Below are 20,463 nucleotides of genomic sequence, written 5' to 3'. Positions count from 1 at the left end.
GGTTCCTGGTGTGTCCGCTGTGCCGTGCGTGTGATCATTGCTTGTACAGCCCTCTCGCAGTGTCCGGAGCAAGTATGGTGGGTCTGACACACCGGTGTCAATGTGTTCTTTTTTCCATTTCCAGGAGTGTAATTAGCATAAGAAAGTAAAAAAAAAATTATGACTTTAGAGGCTCGACCTTGTAAGACGTCGTGGTCTCCTGACCTTCATCGCTTGCATATCCCGCCCTCACAATCATATTCCACACATCAAGGCGCTTCATTCGAACCCAAACTCTATGAGATAAAGTCAATGTTGTATGAATTCATGTAAGTGATATGCAAACAACAAAGTGCACACCGCAGCTTATGGTATTGTGTGCTATAGCCCTCACGAGCCCCGTATTTCCTCCACAACAGTACACTTCACTGCATTTCACACGCAACAGCCTCAACTGTACCTAGCAACATTCTACAGATAATTATTGAAGTTGAGTAGGCGCAGCTCTCAGCCATTCTGCCAAGTCAATAACAATCTTAAACTTTGTATAGAAATTTAATTAGCGAATCCTATCATATTCCGAAAGGAACCCGGAAATAACTTGTTCAGTCCATAACTAAAAGTGCCATTGTGATTTCTGAGAATTTTTGCAAAAAAAATATTTAATTTTCGTTAGTTTCATGTTTTCCTTACACTAACTAGCACTACTCCAGTACCCAAGTATCCCACTAGTTACCTAAGAAATTTTGTGAATTTTTGTGTCATTTCCTTACAGCGGACGACTCCGGAAGATATTTATTGCTGAAAGTTTTTCAGGCATTTCTCTTTAGAACGTTAGGAGCGTCTGTCTGACTTCTGTAGTAGTGTGGGGGTAAAGGGTACATCTCAGATTAATCCAGTGCGTAGAATGACAGGATAGCACCCACACGTCGCTCACAACCTCACATTAATTAAAGAATATGAACGGCACACTTCGGCGCTATCCACTGCGCCACACCAACAATACAATGAATCGCTCTCTAAAAATGTGCCGTCATTGTCGGGACACTTGAAACTATACACCGTTCATCATAACAATAAACCTGATGTAAAAAAACACAAACGCGATGATTGGTGAGAAGCTGTAGCACACGTACGCTGGTGTTTGGAAGTTGGTCCTACTTATGTATTAGATATCTTATTACTAAGTTACTTTAAATGAAGCTTTAAGATATTCTAATGTATTAACAGGCATCAACGTTTTTCTTAATCACGCTTTACCTACGTGGTTTTTATTTCAAAGAATCGTGTTCTGTCACAGCCTCTGCAGCATTGTGCTCTGATTGTCGCGCTGCCATTGCGTAGTGTGAAAATGTCTCGATGGGTACACACTGTGAGTGAATGTCACCGATGTGTCGGCAAAAAAAAACTAACAAAGAAAGCTGCCAGGAAGTGGACTCAGGAAAAAGTTGTCCACTGAATTAGTTTTTACGAGGAAAGAGCAGCGTTGTGGAATGTACAGTTACTGTACTACAGGAAACAAAATTTCTTGGCTGAAATGGCTACGGTTTTTAACACTTCCACAGACGAAAACTACGGGAATTTCCACAATCAGGCAAAGCATTTTTACAACTAATGAGGATGTACTGGACAGAATTGTGGAAAAAAGAAATTTGTCACACATTCTGACTAGAACAAAGGATCGGTTGGTAGGGACACATTCTGAGGCATCAAGAGATCACTAATTTAGTGTTGGAGGGAAGTGTGGGAGGTAACAATCGTAGAGGGAGACCAAGAGATGAATACACTAAACAGATTCTGAGGGATGTAGGACACACCAGTTACTCGGAGATGGAGAGACTCGCACAGGATAGAGTAGGATGGAGAGCTGCGTCAAACGATTCTTCGGATTGAGGTCGACAACAACAACAATAGTTTTATAACATAGAATAAATAAGACAAAAAACAATGGAAAGCACTCGTTTTGGAACTCGTTCTAGTAATACAGCTGTATCTACGGGGCGTTCAAAAAGTCTCTCCGCAGTGCCGTATGATTGCTAGCCGCGCGTGCCGTATGCCGCAGTGAATATACCGAAATGAAAGCCAGTGAAATACAAGTTATTAATTTATTGAATATTTATTTTTACTTACAAATTAAGGCATTAAATGGTGAAAGTGTCCCCCCCCCCCCTGTTGTTGAATACACAATTCAATTCCTCTGATCATGTTTCCAAACACAAGCTGTAACATTTCTTCTGTAACAGAAGCAGTGAAAGTCGATATTGCAGTTTTCAATTGATCGATGGATTTTGGGCGGTTTTTATAGACAGTTGCTTTCGCTGCACCCCAGAAGAAAGAGTCAGGTGGTGTTAGGTCAGGCGATCGTGGAGCCCAAAGTCCCTGTGAAATTATGCGATCACCAAAAACATCAGCAAGCAGTGACATTGAAACGAGAGCTGTACGCGCGGTTGCACCATCTTGTTGAAAATAACCGTTCAGCATTTCACTTAAGTTCTCCTGTGAATGGGTACAAAATATCACTGCAGTAACGTTGTGCGTTTATTGTTTCGTTGAAAAATATGGGACCCACAATCCGACGTCTAGAAATTGCAATCCAACACAGAATGAAGTCGTTCCTCATGAATACACAATGGATTTTCAGTACTCCACATACGAGAATTTTGCGAGTTAATGTACCCGGACAAATGAAACTACGCCTCTCCACTGAACAACGTTTCATTAAGAATATCCCTCCCATTTCGTTGAACGAAATTTTTGAACCATTGACAATAATGCAGTCTCTTGCCATGATCAGTAGTTTTCAGTTCTTGTACGACTGTCACTTTGTATGGGAAAAGTCCTAATTTTTTCCTTACAGCTGTGTGGGCCGTTACGACACTGGGCGAGTTTTCTTACTGACTTGTTTGGACTCGTGGACATTTTATCGGAAATGTAGAGTAGTTTATGTTCTGAATTGGCAGGAGCCAATTCACGGGGTTTGGAGGAAGCCGAAAGGCACGCGTTCAAGCTCACGCAGGCTGGCGTAAGGTCTGGAACAGGTCAGAGAAATAAGACTAGCAAAACAGGAGGTAACTGGTAGAATACTTAACTTTAATCCACAATTGGTGAACATCTCCCTTGACTGTACGTGCTTCACAAGATAAATATCAATTGAATACGGCGCCTTGCTAGATCGTAGCAAATGACGTAGCTGAAGGCTATGCTAACTATCGTCTCGGCAAATGAGAGCGTAATTTGTCAGTGAACCATTGCTCGCAACGTCGGCTGTACAACTGGGGCGAGTGCTCGGACGTCTCTCTAGACCTGCCGTGTGGCGGCGCTCGGTCTGCAATCACTGACAGTGGCGACACGCGGGTCCGACGTATACTAGCGGACCGCGGCCGATTTAAAGGCTACCACCTAGCAAGTGTGGTGTCTGGTGGTGACACCACAGTTTATCCTGTCAAAATGCTAGGGTGACCACTTCACGGTGCATCTGTCACTGAACCCCTGCTTTGAAATTTGTTATTTAAACCTCCCACTGTATCGCGATGTGGGAGTGTTGTCTCCGGGAAAACTGAGTTAAATGTTTGACAAACTGAAACCGTGTATTTACCGCCAGCTTTGAACACTTGTACGACTAAAAACACGCGTTCTTCAATGGTTAACAGTGACAAAAACGAAACAGGCGAAAAAAGGAACTAAACTTAAACGTTCACGTCAACACGTAACGACACACACCAACGATGCTACTGACGCTGGCTGAGATAAACGAAACAGTGGAATGTTGGGAGAGTCCACTTGAAGGGAAGTAACCCAGGCAGGCGAACAATCATACAGCACGCGCGGCTAGCAATCACGCGGCACTGCGGAGAGACTTTCTTAACACCCAGTATAATTTTATATGATGTAGTATTTATTGATTATATCTGAAAATTATTCATTTATCAGATATCCTCCCCATTTGGATTTTTAACGTACATTGATATCACAATGCTATTGGTATGATGTTATTTTATCGTAATCGTTATCGCCAAGCATGAACATGCATCTTTTTCTTTTCAATTTCTGCTCTGATGGGGATACATTTGGAATACATTCTCGCACTTGTACATGAGACTTACTCTAGACGCAGGGGATGAATTCGAGACCGATAATCATCAAACAGAAAAAAAAGATGCACCAAGAAGGAATTATCTGAATAGGACGGAAATCCGTAGATATAATGTACATGTACAGACAAAGAAATGATTAGAGTTCCAAAAAAATTGGTTGCTTTATTCAAGGCAGCGAGTTTCACAAACTGAGCAAGTCAATAATCGGTTGGCCCACCAATTCCTCTTGTACGAGCGGTTTGACTGATAGAGTTTATGGATGTCTTCCATTGGGCTATCATGCCAGATTATGTCCAAGTGCGCGTTAGGCCGTCAAAATGGCTAGCTGGTTCGACGGACTTGCCCATAATGTTTCGACCGTTGCCAGTTGGGGAGAGACCTGGCGACATTGTTGGTCAAGATAGGGTTTGGAAAGTGCGAAGACAAGCAGTAGAAACTCTTGTCATGTGTGGGCGCGCGTTATGTTGCTGAAATGTAAGCCGAGGACGGCTTACCATGAAGGACAACAAAACTAGGTATAGAATACCGTCGACGTGCCGCTATGCTGTACGGACACTGTGGGGCGGTGGGTGGAATTATTGTTTACGAAATGTTTCTATTATTTATTTAATGCTGTTGTTTGCCGTTCTCAACACTGGGTCTCTGACTACAATATTGGCAACTAGAAAGTGATTAGCGAAACGTGAAGCCTGTAATTAGAATTCCTAGTGCCCACTTCATCTGAGAAATACACTTATAGCTACAGCTTATAGCTCTGAGGAATTAGGAGATTGTCTGGGATTCATAATCAAAAACGATTCTCTCTAAAATGTTCACTATAATCTGAAAGTCACAGACCAAAAAGGATTCACACAATCCAACTACCAGAGCAGTTCAGAGTCTAATGCGCTGATACAACTACAACTGTTCAAATTAAATGTTTAAGTGAATGCTCGCCATAATTTGATGATAATGTTATCAAACGCCAAGCTAAATTATGGTAGAATGTCTGTCCCGTGGCGGCACGTGAAAATACGACATACGCAAACTGGAGATAGATCATTAAAGTCATCCCAGAATTAACACTTCACTCGAAAACGATTTCATGGTTACGCGTATCCCTAGTAACTTGCTATGGCATCCGAGGCTGTTTATAGCAATGATACCGACGCGGCGCGACTCCCGACACAGGTGGTGTGCTATTCAGCGTCTGGAGAGAACTGGGACCCCTTCCATCTCTCGCGCAGCGTTCTTATATATTAAGCCGCGGTGCGGACGGCTAAGGGATCGCCTGATCAAAATTACTCTCCCGACTAGCCGCTGGGCTAGTAATGCACCACTTTAAGTTATTGAATAAATCATTGCTTCCTTTGCTGATGGCCGATGAAGCTATCAATTTAAATGTTCCTTCAGCACACAGGTAAGTAATCATAATAAAAGTCTGACGTGGCTAAGTCAAATATTTTGGGCGAGAGAATTAATTTAATTACACTACACGCAGTAGACGAGCTCTGAACTTGCCCTTTGGAGATACGCTATGGCTATAGTTTTATAGTTATTCAATTGAATCTTCTCACATCTTTATGATTATAGTGGATCTCTCTTCTACTTAAATTTAAACATCCTAGCGTTATTTATTCGCCTACTTAATCTATCTTGCTTCCTTAATTTCTAAGACAAAAAACAGAAAATCATGAATTTCAACTAAAATTTTAATTTGTGAGATCCAGAATACTGTTTCTACTAAATTATTATGGGAAAGGAATCCAAATATAAATTTTTAAGTTTGTAGCTCTTTTCTGTTGCGCCAATGATTTTTACAGAAAAACGCCAAATTTCGAAAATGGTTAAAGTTATTGAACTGACATTCAACACATATTGATTTAGTATTACTCCTGACGTGTTAGAAACGTTTCAGGTTATTTACTTGATTTTTAAAGTATTGCGCAACATTTATGACGTCAGAGCTAGTTACAGCGGACTGGCTGGCACACAATGGAAAGACTGATGAGAATTTTATAAGGCGTGAGTAGGCTGCTTCGCTACAACACTCCTGATGACAACCAGAAGGAGGGATTCTGCTATGAAAACAGATGGCACGCTAGACCATCACTCCTGGTTGTCAGGGCATATGATAGGCGACAGTAACGCTGGCATCTCACTGCCGTCTGGGGCGTCTCCAGATACGTGATCAGCCTGGAATCTCATTGACTGGAGTAGAGTTGTCTTCAGTGATGAGTCCCGCTTCGAAGTGAGCGCCCCAGACAGCAATGGGATACCAACTTGACTGTCGCCCACCATATAGCCTGACAACCAGGAGTCATGGCGTCGTGGTGGTAAGCTTGTAACACCGAAAATGCAGGATGCATGGCACCTGCTACCGATATATAACTTTTTTTTGAATTGTATGTAAATATTTTTAATTTACATGCTTTCTTTTATAGGTAAGAACATTGCTTCGCTGTATGTGTACGTTTAGGCAGAAGTCTGTTGACGTTTCATTGGCTCTGACAAGGGAACCTCCCCATCACACCCCCCTCAGATTTAGTTACAAGTTGGCACAGTGGATAGGCCTGGAAAAACTGAAAACAGATCAGTCGAGAAAACAGGAAGAAGTTGTGTGGAACTATGAAAAAAATAAACAAAATACACAAACTGAATAGTCCATGCGAAAGATAGGCAAGATGAAGGATACCGTAAGCTTAGGAGCGCCGTGGTCCCGTGGTTAGCGGGAGCAGCTGCAGAACGAGAGGTCCTTGGTTCGTTCAAGCCTTCCCTCGACTGAAAATTTTATTTTCGCAAAGTTATGATCTGTCCGTTCATTCACTGATGTCTCTGTTCACTGTAATAAGTTTAGTGTCTGTGTTTTGCGACCGCACCGCAAAACCGTGGGATTAGTAGACGAAAGGGCGTGCCTCTCCAATGGGAACCGAAAACATTTGATCGCAAGGTCATAGGTCAACCGATTCCTCCACAGGAAACACGTCTGATATATTCTATACGATACTGGTGACGGCATGTGCGTCACATGACAGGAAGACTCTGCAGGAGAGACGCTCACTAGCTCGGTACGGGCTTTTGTCAAAGTTTCGAGAACATACCTTCACCGAAGAGTCAATCAGTATATTGCTCCCTCCTACGTATATCTCGCGAAGAGACCATGAGGATAAAATCAGAGAGATTAGAGCCCACACAGAGGCATACCGACAATCCTTCTTTCCACGAACAATACGAGACTGGAATAGAAGGGAGAACCGATAGAGGTACTGAAGGTACCCTCCGCCACACACCGTCAGGTGGCTTGCGGAGTATGGATGTAGATGTAGATGTAGAATATGTTGTCGACCCACCTAACATGTATACTTGGCGAATGGGTAAAAAGATTCTTCTACCTTGCCCGATTTAGGTTTTCTTGTGGATGTGACAAGCACTCCCAAAAAGTGACGAAAATAAAAAATTAAACTTTTCACTCGAGGGAAGACTTGAACCAAGGACCTCTTATTTCGCAGCTACTCACGCTAACCACGGGACCACGGCTCTCCTGGATTCTCACTCTCCTTGATGGCGCCTGTATTGTGCATGGACTACTCAGTTTGCATATTTTGCTAATTTTTTTCATAGTTGCACACAACTTCTTCCTGTTTTCTCGATTGATCTGTGTTCAGTTTTTCAAGGCCTATCCACTGTGCGAACTTATAACTAAATCTGAGGGGGGTGCGATGGGGAGGTTCCCTTGTGAGCACTATGGGACTTAACATCTATGGTCATCAGTCCCCTAGAACTTAGAACTACTTAAACCTAACTAACCTAAGGACATCACACAACACCCAGTCATCACGAGGCAGAGAAAATCGCCGACCCCGCCGGGAATCGAACCCGGGAACCTCGAACCCGGGAACCCGAGCGCGGGAAGCGAGAATGCTACCGCACGACCACGAGCTGCGGACTGACATTTCATTGTATTTATCTGTGTTTTACTGCGAAACTTATAAGCTCTGGGAAAAAGCCAAAGGAATTGTTATTTCCATCGACTAGCAACGATAATAGCAGTGCTTGTGCGTTGTAAAATCTTTGGGTAGGGAGTTGTTGCACAGAGCGCGCAGAGAAAGAGGGGGACGGGTTCCATCGCTTGTACGAGGTGCATTCAAGTTCTGAGGCTTCCTTATGAGTCTGTTTTGACCACTGGCAAATCGCTGAGGCAATAGTAGCACGGCTGGTGAATGTGCGGCCACGGAGAGTGTCTTTCATTGTTGGAAAAAGCCAAAAGTCAGTAGGAGCCAGGTCAGATGAGTAGGGAGCATGAGGAATCACTTCAAAGTTGTTATCACGAAGAAACTGTTGCGTAACGTTAGCTCGATGTGCGGTTGCATTGTCTTGGTGTAACAGCAGACGCGCAGCCCTTCCCGGACGTTTTTGTTGCAGTGCAGGAAGGAATTTGTTCTTCAAAACATTTTCGTAGGATGCACCTGTTACCATAGTGCCCTTTGGAACGCAATGGGTAAGGATTACGCCCTCGCTGTCCCAGAACATGGACACCATCATTTTATCAGCACTGGCGGTTACCCGAAATTTTGTTGGCGGCGGTGTATCTGTGTGCTTCCATTGAGCTGACTGGCGCTTTGTTTCTGGATTGAAAAATGGCATCCACGTCTCATCCGTTGTCACAACCGACGAAAAGAAAGTCCCATTCGTGCTGTCGTTGCGCGTCAAGATTGCTCGGCAACGTGCCACACGGGCAGCCGTGTGGTCATCTGTCAGCATTCGTGGCACCCACCTGGATGACACTTTTCGCATTTTCAGGTCGTCATGCAGGATTGTGTGCACAGAACCCACAGAAATGCCAACTCTGGAGGCGATCTGATCAACGATCATTCGGCGATCCCCCAAAACAAGTCTCTCCACTTTCTCGATCGTGTCGTCAGACCGGCTCGTGCGAGCCCGAGGTTGTTTCGGTTTGTTGTCACACCTGCCTTCATTAAACTGTCGCACCCACGAACGCACTTTCGACACATCCATAACTCCATCACCACATGTCTCCTTCAACTGTCGATGAATTTCAGTTGGTTTCACACCACGCAAATTCAGAAAACAAATGATTGCACGCTGTTCAAGTAAGGAAAACGTCGCCTTTTTAAGTATTTAAAACAGTTCTCATTCTCACCGCTGGCGGTAAAATTCCATCTGCTGTACGGTGCTGCCATCTCCGGGACGTATTGACAATGAACGCGGCCTCATTTTAAAACAATGTTCATGTTTCTATCTCTTTCCAGTCCGGAGAAAAAAAAATCGGAGGCCTTAGAACTTGAATGGACCTCGTAGTGTGCGGAAGTGTGGTGTTAACGCTCTCGCAGTAGAGAGTACCATTTTCGGCAGCATTATGTACGCACGCCGGCCAGACGCCTAGAGCAGGAGTATGGACAGTAGATGGGCGGAAGAGGCTGTATTAAATACGATTGCCCGTTCCTGTAATTAACCGTGGCCCCACAAGATGCTACCGTCTTCAACAACAGCAGCGGTTCTAGCATCATAGTTTCGTCGTCGGCTCCGAGTTTCGTCGTATCCACAGCACTGAAGTAAGACTGTTCATTGGTAGAAAGTATTAACGGCTAACCCAGCAGCACAACTGAATGTGATTTAATTGATAAGATTTATGTAAATAATAATCAGTTAAACTCAGGAAGATTGTGCCCTCATTGCCCCCAGACATTGTTACGAAGCAGGATCCTTGTTCCTTTTTTTCCCCTAATATGTTAACTGAGTGTTATAAGAAACCAATTGAATAGTTACAGCCAGTTTATTATTGGATAATTACTCTTTCAAGAAATTTAGCCTCAGTCTACATTCAGTTAACTGTTGTACAACAGAGGCTTCAGTATATGACTAAAGTAAAGCAATTTCATTTTTCAAAGTTTGAGAATCAATCACTGGAAAAAATCCAAATCTAAAGAAACGCACAAATTAAGAGTGCGTAAGTTTTATTTATTTTACATATAGCGTGGAGCACATGGCTGTTTGATTTGGTACGTATTCTAGTATTTAATTCTGTTCAAGTCAGTAAAAAAGGCTCAGTTGTTCAGACAATAATATGAAATCCAAGTTAGAAAATAAGTAATGGCAATGTAAAAAAGTGCTTGCTTTTTTTCTAAATTTCTTTCTTTATATTGAGGTCACTGAAAGTAATTATTCACGTAACGAAGTTCAGTACTAACATACAGTTTAATTGCATATTTTCAAATCATTACTCTATAGCCTTTTTCAAAATTTAATGCCAAACATAACGTAAGAGTGATTTCTCAGTTTTCTTTATCATTACATACACGTCAGTGTTTAATAATACATGTTTTTCTTTCCCATCATCTTGTACAGGATTTTGGACGTAAATTGCTCTAGTGCGCTGTCGACCGTTAATTGCTTCCTTTTCGTTCATTAGTGTAACTTTTGCATTCATGATCAGTGGTACCCCTTTCTGTCCAGCGTTGTTCGTGAGTGAATGCACAAAATAACTTTCATTTTCAAAATTATAGCCCTGTTCGGTTTAATTACTTTTATTTTTAATAGACTTTCCATCAGAAGGGTGGGCTGTATACTTTCCTCCTACTTATCGGTATCACTTCTTCGGGAAAGATAGCTTTATACCTTATACAGTTAAAAAAAGTCCCAGCGATCGACGGTCATATTTAATATCCCAAGCACGATAGACCTATTAGTAAGAGGGAGGTCACAAGTTCGTATGGGACAAAACTGCTGAATTCGTCGGTCCCGGGAGTGGACAACATTCCATTAGAACTACTGACGGCCTTGGGAGAGCCAGTCCTGACGAAACTCTACCAACTGGTGAGCAAGATGTATGTGACAGGCGAAATACCCTCAGACTTCAAGAAGAATATAATAATTCCAAAGAAAGCAGGTGTTGACAGATGTGAAAATTACAGAACAATCAGTTTAATAAGCCACAGCTGCAAAATACTAACGGGAATTCTTTACAGACGAATGGAGAAACTAGTAGAAGCCAACCTTGGGGAAGATCAGTTTGGATTCCGTAGAAATATTGGAACACGTGAGGCAATACTGACCTTACGGCTTATCTTAGAAGAAAGATTAAGAAAGGCAAACCTACGTTTCTAGCATTTGTAGACTTAGAGAAAGCTTTTGACAATGTTGACCGGAATACTCTCATTCAAATTCTAAAGGTGGCAGGGGTAAAATACAGGGAGCGAAAGGCTATTTACAATTTGTACACAAACCATATGGCAGTTATAAGAGTCGAGGGACATGAAAGGGAAGCAGTGGTTGGGAAGGGAGTAAGACAGGGTTGTAGCCTCTCCCCGATGTTATTCAATCTGTATATTGAGCAAGCAGTAAAGGAAACAAAAGAAAAATTCGGTGTAGGTATTAAAATCCATGGAGAAGAAATAAAAACTTTGAGGTTCGCCGATGACATTGCAATTCTGTCAGAGACAGCAAAGGACTTGGAAGAGCAGTTGAATGGAATGGACAGTGTCTTGAAAGGAGGATATAAGATGAACATCAGCAAAAGCAAAACGAGGATAATGGAATGTAGTCGAATTAAGTCGGGTGATGCTGAGGGAATTAGATTAGGAAATGAGACACTTAAAGTAGTAAAGGAGTTTTGCTATTTAGGGAGTAAAATAACCGATGATGGTCGAAGTAGAGAGGATATAAAATGTAGACTGGCAATGGCAAGGAAAGCGTTTCTGAAGAAGAGAAATTTGTTAACATCGAGTATAGATTTAAGTGTCAGGAAGTCGTTTCTGAAAGTATTTGTATGGAGTGTAACCATGTATGGAAGTGAAACATGGACGATAAATAGTTTAGACAAGAAGAGAATAGAAGCTTTCGAAATGTGGTGCTACAGAAGAATGCTGAAGATTAGATGGGTAGATCACATAACTAATGAGGAGGTATTGAATAGAATTGGGGAGAAGAGGAGTTTGTGGCACAACTTGACAAGAAGAAGGGACCGGTTGGTAGGACATGTTCTGAGGCATCAAGGGATCACAAATTTAACATTGGAGGGCAGTGTGGAGGGTAAAAACCAAGAGATGAATACACTAAGCAGATTCAGAAGGACGTAGGTTGCAGTAAGTACTGGGAGATGAAGAAGCTTGCACAGGATAGAGTAGCATGGAGAGCTGCATCAAACCAGTCTCAGGACTGAAGACCACAACAACAACAACATAGGCTTTCACACTACTTAATCTAAGTTAAATTAACTTACGCTAAGGACAACACACACACAGCCATCCCCGAGGGAGGACTCGAACCTCCGACAGGGGGAGCCGTGCGAAAAGTTGCAAGGCGCCTCAGACCGTGTGGCTACCCCGCGCGGCCGTGATGGCGTGGTGACCCATTTCATTGCATAACAGGACTCCCTTGGTTGTCATCTGCGGCCCTCTTACTGCGCACCAGTGTGTCGATGACATTTTGTGTTCAGTTTTGTTACCTTTCATGGCAAACCATCCTGGGCTTACATTTCAGCAACGTAATGCCCGTGCACACAAGGCGAAAGTTTCTGATCCTTATCTTCTTGATTGCCAAACTCTTCCTTGGCCAGCAAGGTAGCCAGATCTCTGGTTCTGAGCACTATGGGACTTAACATCTGAGGTCATCAGTCCCCTAGACTTATAACTACTTAAACCTAACTAACCAAAGAACATCACACACATCCATGCCCGAGGCAGGATTAGAACCTGCGACCGTAGCAGCAGTCAGGTCTCTCCCCAGTTGAGAACTTTTGGAGAATTACGGGTAGGGTCTCGAATCAGCTCGGGATTTTGATGTTCTAACGCACGAATTGGACAGAGTCTATCACGATCCCCCTATAGAGGACAGCCAGCAACACTTCACACGAACGTCAAGCTGAATAACTCTTTGTGTAAGGACCAGACGCGGACGAACACATTATTGTCTTGCTCAACGAGCAAAGGTCGTTGTCCTGAATAAACCATCCAATTTTAATGAAATTGTAAGCGTTTCTTTCTCTGCATTTGTACATCTCAGCTTCTGATTATGGTCGCATTTAGCTAATTGGCTCAAATGGCTCCGAGCACTATGCGACTTCTCAGGTCATCAGTCGCCTAGAACTAATTAAACCTAACTAACCTAAGGACATCACACACATCCATGCCCGAGGCAGGATTCAAACCTGCGACCGTAGCGGTTGCTCGGTTCCAGAGTGTAGCGCCTAGAACCGCACGGCCACTCCGGCCGGCTTTAGCTAATTCATTCGCGATACGTCGTCTAGGTATTTGTCTTACAGAGTGTTTGTAACCGTTGCTGGAGCACAGTTGTAGTACCACACGTTGCTCAGAATGGAGTGTGGTTGGGAAGCGGTGGTGTCGTTACCTGCACGGTGGCACAGCCGGCGCCAGTGGCGTAGACGAACACCTTGGTGGGCAGGCTGGGCAGCGGCAGCGCCCTGGCCGGCTGGGTGCCCGGCCTCAGCTCCAGGGTGTCGGTCAGCTCCATGCCGGACGTGGCCAGCGAGACGGTCAGCGCCCGCTCCCGGTCCTGGGCCACCGACGACAGCTGCCACAGCGCGCGCACGCACAGGTACACCAGCTGCAGAGAGAGGAGGGATGCCCAATGTAGTCATGTTCCAAACAGATGCTGCAGAAGCTACTGTGTGGAGAAGAAGGCTGATATGGTGTCCAAGGGGGTGGATAGAAACTGGCAGCATACAGTTGCCACAGTAGGTGCACGTACAGGTACACGAGTGTGGAGAGAGGGCACAATGTAATCATACTCTGGGCAGGCGGTGTAGGAGCTGTTGTCTGGAGGAGAAGGAAGTGCTAAAAAGGATGGACTCGAACCTCTGGCAGGTGGGACTGTGCAAGGGTGGATATATGGTACTAGCGTTGCTGCCACATTGAACACACATATGGGGACACCAGCTGTGGAGTGAGGGCCCAATGTGGTCATAGCCTGGGCAGGCACTGTAGGAGCTGTTGTCTGGAGGAGAAGGAAGGTCTCATGTGAGGGCATGGAAGATGAATGGGGTAGATAAATACATCTGCCACTGTAGGTACATGCATAGGTTCAAAATGGTTCACATGGCTCTGAGCACGATGGGACTCAACATCTTAGGTCATAAGTCCCCTAGAACTTAGAACTACTTAAACCTAACTAACCTAAGGACAACACACACACCCATGCCCGAGGCAGGATTCGAACCTGCGACCGTAGCAGTCCCGCGGTTCCGGACTGCAGCGCCAGAACCGCTAGACCATACATGCATAGGTGTGCTAGCTGTGGAGAAGGGTGCAGTGTTGTCATGGTGTGGGCAGGTGCTGTAGAAACTGCTGTCTGGAGGTGAAGGGAGGGCTGATGTGATGTGTGAATTCCTAGGGGACCAAACTGCTGAAGTCGTCGGTCCCTGGACTTACATACTATGTAAGTAGGCTGTTTATGTTTTCTTATTTCCTGTAACACTGATGTATATGTTAGTTCGATTCTTTTGTAAAACCTGTACTACAAATGGTATCTGTATTGTTATGTTCTTTAATGATGTATTTTGTACCTTTGTTATTGTATTCTTATGTTATAAAATTGTAATTGACAGCAGTTCATAAAATTAAGTAACTTGTAAGTTACATTTCCCTGCACACGTTTCTGTTGGTCATGGTATATGGACAATATGTGAGAAGTAGGGACTGTTAGTGTTTGCACGTGTTTTAATAATTCAGCAAGGGACTGGATAACAGCATTGCTGGTTCTAAGGACAATTCCAAAATTCTTGTGAGTGCACAAGTGGTGGTTCATGGACTTGCTATATTATCCGCAAGACTCTTCGATGGTGATTGTGCACCTGCACAGTCGCAACAGATGGCTGCTGGCCATGTATACAAGGACTACAGTGGGTCTGCATCTTTGATGACCCACCAGTACCATTATTTCTACAATGACTGCAGTGGGTCTGCACCTCTGGTGGCCCACCAATACCATACTCTCTACCAGGACTACAGTGGGTCTGCTGTGTGATGACCTACCTACCAATATTCTTCAAAAGTTCGAATGACTCTGCTGTGGGTTTGCTCTGTTGTGGCCTGTTACCTATCAGCATGTCAAGAGTCAGCACTGTCTTTCCGTTGGAAGGACAACACTACTTCTTCAAGACTCCATGGAAATCCACTACTTCCATGTGCATTTTCTTTTACTGCTCAGACTTTGAGAAAAGAAACGGCAGTTTTACTGTGATGAAAGATCAGAACTGTCTTTATGGAGTGTGAGAAAATTTTAGCTTTTGACCAACATTGTATTAATAAGTGTGTGCATTTGATTTCTTTGTTATTGTAATTATGAAAAATTTTATCAAATCATTATTAGCCACTGCCCAAAACAATTTGTAAAATTTTTTGTGGGGAGCATGGGGGCTATGTAAGTAGGCTGTTTATGTTTTCTTATTGCCAACGTTACGTTGCGCTCTGTATGAAAATCACTGGCTGTGCTGTGTGCAGTCTGTGGCTAGTTTGCATTGTTGTCTGCCATTGTAGTGTTGGGCAGCGGCAGCTGGATGTGAACAGCGCGTAGCGTTGCGCAGTTGGAGGTGAGCCGCCAGCAGTGGTGGATGTGGTGAGAGAGATGGCGGAGTTTTGAAATTTGTAACACTGGATGTCATGAACTAATATATATATTATGACTATTAAGGTAAATACATTGTTTGTTCTCTATTAAAATCTTTCATTTACTAACTATGCCTACTAGTAGTTAGTGCCTTCCATAGTTTGAATCTGTTATTTAGCTGGCAGTAGTGGCGCTCGCTATATTGCAGTAGTTCGAGTAACGAAGATTTTTGGTGAGGTAAGTGATTTGTGAAAGGTACAGGTTAATGTTAGTCAGGGCCATTCCTTTGTAGGGATTTCTGAAAGTCAGATTGCGTTGCGCTAAAAAATATTGTGTGTCAGTTTAAGCACAGTCATGTATAATTTTTCTAAGAGGACGTTTCAACTACTTAAACTAACTTGTACTAAGAACAACACACACACCTGCGCCCAAGGGAGGAATCGAACCTCCGGCAGGAGGGACTGTGCAAGGGCAGATGTGAGCACTGAAGTCCATGAACATGGAAATATGGTACTAGCACTGCTGCCACAGTGAACACACATATGGGGCACCAGCTGTGGAGTGAGGGCCAAATGTAGTCATAGTCTGGGCAGGCACTCTACGAGCGGTTGTCTGAAGGAGAAGGAAGGGCTTGTTTGAGGGTGTGAAAGATGAAGGGGATAGATAAATACTAGACCACACAGCTGCCACTGTAGGGTCATACACAGGTATGATAGCTGTGGAGAAGGGTGCAGTGTAGTCACGGTCTGGGCATGTGCTGTAGAAGCTGCTGTCTGGAGGTGAAGGGATGGCTGATATGAGTGCTGAAGTCCGTGGGGATGGATATATGATACCTGTATTGCTGCCACAGAAAGCACACATATGGGGACACCAGATGTAGAGAGAGGTCCCAACACAGCCACAGTCCATGCAGCAACTGTGATATCTACTGTCTGGAGGAGACAGCTGATGTAAAGTTGTTCAAGGGGATGACTAGGTGCTATGTGGACAGTGGCCACGATGCTTTTTGACACAGGTACACCATGTGCATAGGGAGGTCCAAATGTAGTTGTGGGAGATGGTGTCTGAAAGTGAAAGGAGGGCTGGCGTGATGCTATCAGAGGAAATGGATACAAACTACAAGTACAGCTATTATAGTGTTGACAATGCAGACAGGTGGTGCAGAAACTAATGCCTGGCAGTAAAAGAGGGCTGGTTTGTGCACACAAATGCCTTGCCAGTCACACAAAATTACACCTCTGATCATTTGCATGTCTGACAATGATGTGTATGTGTTTGAAGTTAATCACATCAGACCATGTCTTCTGAGGACTTCACTGTTTTATCAGGCAGTGTACATATATTAGCTGAAACAATTTTTTAAATATTTATATGGATGCACATCACAAATTTACAGGATTTACAGATTTTTCTGTAAAAATAGCCGAATACAGTGCTTCTATACAAGAATTCCTCTACAGTCTCTAAGAAGCTGTCCAGGAGAAACATGTTTAACCTAAATTTGAAAACAGTTCTGCTGCCTGTCAGATATTCTTTTCCCTGGGCAGATTGTCCAAGAATTTCATACATGCGTAGTTCACCCATTTTTGAGCCAATGTCCATTCCATTAAAGGTAATGCAGATCATTTTTCCTTCGTTTGTACTTGTGTCTCTCTCAAATCTTGTTGGATTGTTGATAAGAAATTTCATAAGGAAATGAATTTATTGTGAGTCTGTGGTGAGGTTTTTTTTGTCATCAGTCTACTGACTGGTTTGATGCGGCCCGCCACGATTTCCTTTCCTGTGCTAATCTCTTCATCTCAAAGTAGCACTTGCAACCTACATCCTCAATTATTTGCTTGACGTGTTCCAATCTCTGTCTTCCTCTACAGTTTTTGCCCTCTACAGCTCCCTCTAGTGCCATGGAAGTCATTTCCTCATGTCTTAGCAGATGTCCTATCATCCTGTCCCTTTTCCTTATCTGTGTTTTCCACATATTCCTTTCCTCTCCGATTCTGCGTAGAACCTCCTCATTCCTTACCTAATCAGTCCACCTAATTTTCAACATTCGTCTATAGCACCACATCTCAAATGCTTCGATTCTCTTCTGTTCCGGTTTTCCCATAGTCCATGTTTCACTACCATACAATGATGTACTCCAGACGTACATGCTCAGAAATTTCTTCCTCAAATTGAGGCCGGTATTTGATATTAGTAGACTTCTCTTGGCCAGAAATGCCTTTTTTGCCATAGCGAGTCTGCTTTTGATGTCCTCCTTGCTCCGTCCGTCATTTGTTATTTTACTGACTAGGTAGCAGAATTCCTTAACTTCATTCACTTCGTGACCATCAATCCTGATGTTAAGTTTCTCGCTGTTCTCATTTCTACTACTTCTCATTACCTTCGTCTTTCTCCGATTTACTCTCAAACCATACTGTGTAATCATTAGACTGTTCATTCCGTTCAGCACATCATTTAATTCTTCTTCACTTTCACTCAGGATAGCAATGTCATCAGCGAATCGTATCATTGATATCCTTTCACCTTGTATTTTAATTCCACACCTGAATCTTTCTTTTATTTCCATCATTGCTTCCTCGATGTACAGATTGAAGAGCAGGGGCGAAAGGCTACAGCCTTGTCTTACACTCTTCTTAATACGAGCACTTCGTTCTTGATCGTCCACTCTTATTGTTCCCTCTTGGTTGTTGTACATATTGTATATGACCCGTCTCTCCCTATAGCTTACCCCTACTTTTTTCAGAATCTCGAACAGCTTGCACCATTTTATATTGTCGAACGCTTTTTCCAGGTCGACAAATCCTATGAAAGTGTCTCGATTTTTCTTTAGCCTTGCTTCCATTATTAGCCGTAATGTCAGAACTGCCTCTCTCGTCCCTTTACTTTTCCTAAAGCCAAACTGATCGTCACCTAGCGCATTCTCAATTTTCTTTTCCATTCTTCTGTATATTATTCTTGTAAGCAGCTTCGATGCATGAGCTGTTAAGCTGATTGTGCGATAATTCTCCCACTTGTCAGCTCTTGCCGTCTTCGGAATTGTGTGGATGATGCTTTTCCGAAAGTCAGATGGTATATCGCCAGACTCATATATTCTACACACCAACGTGAATAGTCGTTTTGTTGCCACTTCCCCCAATGATTTTAGAAATTCTGATGGAACGTTATCTATCCCTTCTGCCTTATTTGACCGTAAGTCCTCCAAAGCTCTTTTAAATTCCGATTCTAATACTGGATCCCCTATCTCTTCTAAATCGAATTCTGTTTCTTCTTATATCACATCAGACAAATCTTCACCCTCATAGAGGCTTTCAATGTTTTATTTCCACCTATCTGCTCTGTCCTCTGCATTTAACAGTGGAATTCCCGTTCCACTCTTAATGTTACCACCGTTGCTTTTAATGTCACCACACAGCTAAAGAGATGCCTGCAAGATGTACGTTCGTGAACCTCAAAACTAATTTTAACTACTTTCTTTTGTATGTTTAATACTTTCTGCCTAATTGAGGAGCTGCCCCAGAATATTATACCACAAGACATCAGTGAATGAATATATGCACAGTATTTTAAAGTACTGATTTCTTCATTACCAGAGAGGGCACAATGTAATCGTGGTAGAGACGATTGCTACAGTGCGGTGCTGGTGGAAGGGGTGACGTGAAGACATCCAAGTTGATGGACAGATGTTGCAAGAGGGCTGTAGGCAAGTGAGTGAAGTGCCTCTATTTCAAAATACGAGGTCTGTTCAAAAAATTCATGAAAGTTGTCCAAAATATTTTTCTATGCTCACGTTCAGTTGTCGTGCATTGTCTCCTTCGAAATACTCTTTCCCGCAGTTGATACACCGCTTCCATCGCCGTTTCCACTTCCGGAAGCAGTATGTTGATGCGCGTATTGCTGGGCCACATGAAGCGCTGTCTGCGGATTTTATCTCGTCTACCATCGCAAACCTTCGTCCTTTAAACAGGATTTTCAACTTTGGAAGTAAAAAAAAAAAAAACTCCGAAGGAGTTCAACTCTGGAGAGTACAGAGGATGAGGTAGCACAGTGAATTCGTTTTTTGTGCAATAGTTACACAGCAACAGGGATGAATGTGCATGTGCTTTATCGTGACGCAACAGCCATGAATTTTCTCGCCACTTTTCAAGCCGTTTCCTTCTCACATTTTCCCGCAGGCGTCGCAACACGTCCCTATAGTAGCATCTACGAGGTGCATTCAAGATCTAAGGCCTCCGATTTTTTTTCTAATTAACCACTCACCCCAAATCGATGAAACTGGCGTTACTTCTCGACGTAATAGCCCTGCAGACGTACACATTTTTCGCAACGCTGACGCCATGATTCCATGGCAGCGGTGAAGGCTTCTTTAGGAGTCTGTTTTGACCACTGGAAAATCGCTGAGGCAATAGCAGCACGGCTGGTGAATGTGCGGCCACGGAGAGTGTCTTTCATTGTTGGAAAAAGCCAAAAGTCACTAGGAGCCAGGTCAGGTGAGTAGGGAGCATGAGGAATCACTTAAAAGTTGTTATCACGAAGAAACTGTTGCGTAACGTTAGCTCGATGTGTGGGTGCGTTGTCTTGGCGAAACAGCACACGCGCAGCCCTTCCCGGACGTTTTTGTTGCAGTGCAGGAAGGAATTTGTTCTTCAAAACATTTTCGTAGGATGCACCTGTTACCGTAGTGCCCTTTGGAACGCAATGGGTAAGGATTACCCCCTCGCTGTCCCAGAACATGGACACCATCATTTTTTCAGCACTGGCGATTACCCGAAATTTTTTTGGTGGCGGTGAATCTGTGTGCTTCCATTGAACTGTCTGGCGCTTTGGTTTT

General features: G+C 43.5%; 1 protein-coding gene across 1 annotated transcript in view; it reads right to left on the bottom strand.

The window, feature by feature from the left end:
- Positions 1-20,463, bottom strand: part of LOC126109449 (C3 and PZP-like alpha-2-macroglobulin domain-containing protein 8) — a 968,006-nt gene that overhangs the window by 69,798 nt on the left and 877,745 nt on the right. Inside the window, exon 24 of the mRNA XM_049914479.1 lies at positions 13,419-13,634. Within this exon, the coding sequence (XP_049770436.1) occupies positions 13,419-13,634 (216 nt within the window). The remainder of the gene's footprint in view (positions 1-13,418; positions 13,635-20,463) is intronic.

Source organism: Schistocerca cancellata, chromosome 12, assembly GCF_023864275.1.
Source record: "Schistocerca cancellata isolate TAMUIC-IGC-003103 chromosome 12, iqSchCanc2.1, whole genome shotgun sequence".
NCBI lineage: Eukaryota > Metazoa > Arthropoda > Insecta > Orthoptera > Acrididae > Schistocerca > Schistocerca cancellata.
The sequence above is the reverse complement of the archived record's forward strand: the minus strand, read 5'-3'. Positions and strand labels throughout refer to the sequence as shown.